We start from the raw sequence: 5,874 nt of genomic DNA, 5'->3' as shown, positions 1-5,874 counted from the left end.
GATATTAACTGGTATATCTTTTCTCATTTCTTGAATTTTAATAAAAAAATAGTTCATTCTTACCAATTGAGCCAACGCTATACATTGATTTCGACAATCATTACCCCTTATTCTGAGGCGAACGTTAATTGGGTCAATGCTATACATTGATTTCGACAATCATCACCGCTTACTCTGAGGCGGACATTAATAGGTCTACGTTTTTCTCATTTCTTGAATTTAAAAAAAAAATTCATTCTAATCAATTGAGCCGATACTATACATTGATTTCGATAGTCATCACTGCTTACTTTGAGTCGTACAATAATTAATGAAGTTTTTCTCATTTCTTGAATTTACAATGAGCGCACATCTTTCTTGTACTAAATAGCCCTAGTCTATATATCATACAATTATGTTTTGTCCTACCTCTTGATTTATTGTCCAAATTTCATTTTCACATTTATATTTTACGTTTACATTGAGACTTATCTTGCAACACAGTATAGAGTACAAGTAAATTTCCCTTTATCACAGTACAGATTTCTGATTCTTGAAAAACAAGTTCTTGTGTGTGTGTGTGTGTGGAAAGATTGAGGTCTGAGGTCTGATACTGATTCTATCTTCTGCCCTCTATCACAGTATAGATAGAAAGCGGGAAGAGATGAGTGACATGGAAGGTGATGGTACTGAGAAGCTGTTGAGGGCAGCAGAAGATGAGATTGAGGAAGAGAATTTCAAGAGCAAAATATGGGTAGAGAACAAGAAGATGTGGGTGGTGGCTGGCCCTGCTATTTTCACCAGGTTCTCGGCGTTCGGTATAAGTGTCATCAGCCAAGCATTTATAGGTCACATTGGTTCCACAGAGTTGGCTGCCTATGCTCTGGTGGTCACTCTCCTTACAAGATTTGCCAATGGTTTACTGGTACTACTTGATGCTCTAAACATCTCTATTCGTATTCTTTTTAGATGTATGTAGCTGCATATGTAGTATATACGTATGTACGCTGATAGACAAGAAAAGAATTACTCTATAGGATTGTTTTTCACTAGATCTAAGTATTTGAAAATCGTTGTTTGTGAAACGTCCTGAAAAGTAAAAGGGACGAATGAATGCAAGTAGGCAGGGATTCTTAATAGCTGGTTCTAATGTAAAGTTTGGTAGGTTCCATCTCTTAGTAGTGCTCACTGTTGTGCTAGAACAAGTGCATGTAATTTTAGACGAACGATCTTTGAAATGATTTGATTGTCGGGTAGCAAGTCCATTTTGAAATATTAATTGGAGTTACCTTTTCATGAGGTAAAACATTATGAACTTTTCGTTTGACATCTTTGCTTGGACTGTGCAGCTTGGAGTGGCCAGTGGATTGGAAACACTGTGCGGGCAAGCCTACGGAGCAAAACAATACCACATGCTCGGGATATATCTCCAAAGATCGTGGATTGTTTTGACTGTGTTCACGACTCTACTATTGCCGCTTTACATTTTTGCAGCCCCTGTCTTGAAAGCTTTAGGACAGGATGAAGATATCGCTCAAGTGGCAGGGAAAATAGCTCTGTGGTTCATTCCTGTCATATACTCCTATATCGTATCGTTTAGCTGCCAAATGTATTTACAAGCACAAAGCAAGAACATGATCATTACATATTTGGCAGTGTTTTCATTATGTATCCACATTTTCCTCTCATGGCTTCTAACAGTTAAGTACAATTTGGGTCTAGCCGGCACTATGATATCAGCAATCTTCGCATACTGGCTTCCGAACATGGGGCAACTGATATTCATCGTCTCTGGAGGATGTCGAGAAACATGGAAAGGTTTCACAACATTAGCCTTCAAAGATCTTTGGCCAGTCGTCAAGCTTTCTATATCCTCTGGTGCAATGCTGTGGTGAGTCATACTGCACATGAACTCTGCAATCAACAATACTCATGTTATAAACGATGATTACTTACATGGTTTCTTTGTTGACAGTCTCGAGCTCTGGTACAATGCAATACTGATTCTTTTGACAGGAAACTTGAAAAACGCCGAGGTTGAAGTTGGTGCTCTTTCCATCTGGTACTACTCTTTCCTATTCTCCCCTTAATCGCCTCCTCCTCCAGTTACGCAACACTTGATAATCCTTTCTCTATATATTGCAGTCTTAACATCAGTGGTTGGGAAATGATGATAGCACTCGGTTTCATGGCTGCAGCTAGGTACACTTGTCATAGTTCCTTTCTTCTCTTCTTCTTAGACCATAATCCGTGCTGCATCTACTCTTTGTTGTAGCGTTCGTGTTGCGAATGAGCTTGGGAAGGGGGATCCCGAAGCTGCAAAGTTCTCAATTCGCAATATAGTGCTGATTTCTTTTGCCTTAGGATTCTTGCTATTTGTGTTTTTCCTGTTCTTTCGCGAACGTGTGGCTCATGTATTCACGAATGATCATGATGTGGTTACGGAAGTCGGTCACTTGTCGCCTCTTCTGGCGTTCACTATACTTTTGAATAGCATTCAACCAGTTCTTTCCGGTAAGGCCCATATCCACTAGTTATCGATCCGACAAATGTATTCTTGTTGCTTCTCACGAAATAATAAAAAAGATTGTCAACATGCCTAAAAATGTGTCCGAAAGGAATGTGGTTTTACTGAACTAATGCACACTGTGATTTGGAGTTTTGATCTGATGAACAGGTGTTGCTATTGGGGCTGGATGGCAGAGTGTTGTGGTATATGTGAACCTTGCTTCCTATTACTTGATAGGAATTCCCACTGGGGTTTTGCTTGGTTATGTCGTCAAATTACAAGTTGAGGTAAGTTTCCAACACAACCACCTTGGATGATATCGGTACCATATTGTCTCTCATATTACATGTGCAGTGGTAGAGGGAACTATTCAGTATTTGATTCGCAATCGACTGTTAAAAGCCTATTTGAACTCGGCTTTTACGAAAAATAACAAACTAAGAATTAGAGCATTTTTTTTGCAGACAACATTTGAAGTTTGATTTGAACCGCAACTCAATCAGTATCTGTAAAATTATCAAGTTATTCGAGTTCGACTTGATTAAAACTCATCAACATCTTTGATTCTTGAAGAATTTGCTTTTCATCCAATGGAATTTGGCATTAGCTAGCCTGACAAAGCTTTCTTTCCCAGGGTGTTTGGATTGGAATATTGATTGGAACACTCATTCAAACTATTATTTTGCTCATAATAACCCAAAAGACAGATTGGGATAAACAGGTGCACAATTATTTGATTTAGTTTCTAAATTTTTTTTCAAGGAATATGATAACTTGATTCTTGAATCCCTTTTGTCTTTTTAGGTTGCAATTGCTCGAAAAAGAGTTAACAGATGGTTTGTGGAAGCTGAACCTGATGGTAACTCTGGAGCTGCCTGATGAATGATTTTCTATAGTTTGATTATTGTTGTATTTGAATAGATATATTCCAAACTAAGAATTTCAAATACATAATCAAAAAATTAGAGAGCATGGGCTGGACTGGGTTGAGCTAATCCAGGACCAGATTGAATGATTAAAAAAAAATGGACTGGTTCTGTCCAAAGGCCCCGCTTCGAACAATCGAATTAGTCCTGAGCCGGTCCTAAGAATCAATACCTAAGATCAGCCCAACCCAATCCAGGACCACCTGCTCCTGAACAAGGCTTGAGCTGTGCCTGTTGGGCCTTTTTTCTTTTCTTTTTTTCTTTTTTTAATGTATGACATAATTTTTATTTTATTTTTCTAAATTGACTATTCTAATAGTGGTTTTATTCCTTGAAACTTTGAAAACTTTTATCTTTATTGTACTACTTCTAAATTTTTAGTACTTTAATTCATTAATAATCTTTGTTTTTTTTTCAAAATTTATTTCAAGTCCTTTTTGAATTTATTGTCATTTAAGTTTATTATTATAAATTTGTTCGTCAAATTATTATTTAAGTTTATCATATATTCATAACTTTTATTTTTTTCATATATACATTTTTCATATTCCTTAATTTATTATTAAATATTTCATAAGATAATTATAAATGTTAATAATTGTTTATAAGAAAACTTCAATATCATTAACAAAAATAATAAAACAAGCATATCTAAGGTTGATGTGAGTTTGGTTTGGGCCTCAATCAGGCCAGTCTATGGATTGAGTCAGGATTAAAAAATGGACTCTATTAGGGACACTTAAAGGCTTAGGTCCAAGACTGGCCATGAATAATGGGCCGGTCCTAGACCGGATATTTTCGTACTAGTTCATGTCAATTCTGGGCCAACTCCACCCACTATGCACTTTGATTGACGTTGCAAAGGATTTCAAATTCTTGAAATTATATATTTTCTAATATATTTTTTAATATGATTATACATTTTAAATTCATTTGATATGAAATTATTTTTCAAATTTATTCCCCTAATTCGAATCATTCCATCAAACATAGAATTGACATAGTTTTGAAAGAAATATTAATCTTGGATTTTTAAATTGTATTTTCTTCAAAAAATTTATCAACATTAAGAATAACACCATAAAATATTTTCGTAATTTTCATGTCAAAGACAAAATTCATTGCACCAAAACCTTACGTATTCGAGTGGCTACAAAGTATATTCTTTTTGGTTTGGATAACATGCAAAGTTAAGCCAAAAATCACTAAATAATAGGAGGTTAGGTTTAATTACGCAATTATTCTCTACTTATAAAATTATAGGTACATTAGTTAAGAGGGTGTTTAGTGCAATGTACATTGTGAGTATTTGAGTAAAGTATTATCATTGAATAGAGGGTGTACTTATAGTTACAACTACAATTTCAAGAAATATACTTATAATTTTACAAAGAGCATAGAATATTTGTGTAATTAGATTTAACTTTAAGAAGTATTGATGTAATTTACTTTAAAAATAGAGATAATTATATTTATAACCCCTCACCTATTGTCTTTTTATACAAACTACCCACACCTTTTAAAAAATTACAGAAACCACCCCTTGCAGCCTTTAAAATAAAAAAAAATATCCCTGTTGACTAGGTGAACCTTTAAAATAATTTTTTAAGAACAGAAATGCCCTTAGTGGTGTTTCTGTATTTATCAAAAGATAGAAGGGATGTCAAAGTAATATTTATGAAGATGAGTAATATGACCCCATATATATATTTTTATTATTTCTAATTTCTAATTTAAATTTAAATTATATTATTAATTTTTTATTAAATTTTTATATAAAATTTCACCTTTTAATAATTAAAATATTAAATTATTTAATTAATATATAAATAAAATTAGTTAATAGATTATATGTTCAAAATTAAAAAATTATTACACTCGTATAAATTATTCTTAATTATTAAAATTATAAGATTAGTTATCCTCTATTTTTATTTATATCTAAGTTTTACTAAAATAAAAACTAAACATAATTATATATTTTATATAAATCTAATTAGAATTAATAATATATAATAATTAATTTATTAAAAAGATATTTTAGTAAAACGGGGGTTAGGGTGGGAATAGCAGTGTGTTGGGTGAAAAGGGATAGTTTTGTTTAAAATAAATAATTAATAACTTAAAATATCTTTTTAATAAATAAATTATTTATTTTATTAATTCTAATATGATTTATATAAAATACATAAATTATTTTTAATTTTAATTTTCGTAAAATTTAGTTATAAATAAAAAGATTAAATACAGTTACCACCCCTAAAATATTGACCCCACGTTAGTTACGCCCATAAAATTTTAAAACCACTTATCGAAAAAAAAAAAGTTTTAAAACCTTCAAAACCCTCATGATCTTTACTTTTTTAGTTTGAAAAGTCCATTTTACCTTTAAAAAAATTATTTTGTGAACAAAAAAACAAAATAAAGAGATTTTAAAATGCCAAAATCATAATTTTTCTA

General features: G+C 32.5%; 1 protein-coding gene across 1 annotated transcript; it reads left to right on the top strand.

Annotated features, from left to right (window-relative positions):
- On the top strand, positions 397–3,666 carry LOC105155768 (protein DETOXIFICATION 23-like). Its single transcript, XM_011071714.2, has 9 exons — positions 397–495; positions 622–904; positions 1,329–1,870; positions 1,955–2,041; positions 2,125–2,181; positions 2,255–2,493; positions 2,657–2,775; positions 3,123–3,209; positions 3,293–3,666. Exons 2-9 carry the CDS (start codon positions 644–646, stop codon positions 3,365–3,367), a joined length of 1,467 nt encoding a protein of 488 aa, XP_011070016.1. The 5' UTR covers positions 397–495; positions 622–643; the 3' UTR covers positions 3,368–3,666.

This window comes from Sesamum indicum, linkage group LG2 (genome assembly GCF_000512975.1).
Source record: "Sesamum indicum cultivar Zhongzhi No. 13 linkage group LG2, S_indicum_v1.0, whole genome shotgun sequence".
Taxonomy (NCBI): Eukaryota; Viridiplantae; Streptophyta; class Magnoliopsida; order Lamiales; family Pedaliaceae; genus Sesamum; species Sesamum indicum.
The sequence above is the reverse complement of the archived record's forward strand: the minus strand, read 5'-3'. Positions and strand labels throughout refer to the sequence as shown.

What these genes read in the sequence shown, in the direction of transcription:
- LOC105155768 (XM_011071714.2), top strand. Translation starts at nt 644, where the DNA reads ATGAGTGACATGGAAGGTGATGGTACTGAGAAGCTGTTGAGGGCAGCA. An exon ending in CATTCAACCAGTTCTTTCCG is followed by an intron (nt 2,494 to 2,656) that starts GTAAGGCCCATA and finishes TCTGATGAACAG; the next exon opens with GTGTTGCTATTGGGGCTGGA. An exon ending in AGACAGATTGGGATAAACAG is followed by an intron (nt 3,210 to 3,292) that starts GTGCACAATTAT and finishes TTGTCTTTTTAG; the next exon opens with GTTGCAATTGCTCGAAAAAG.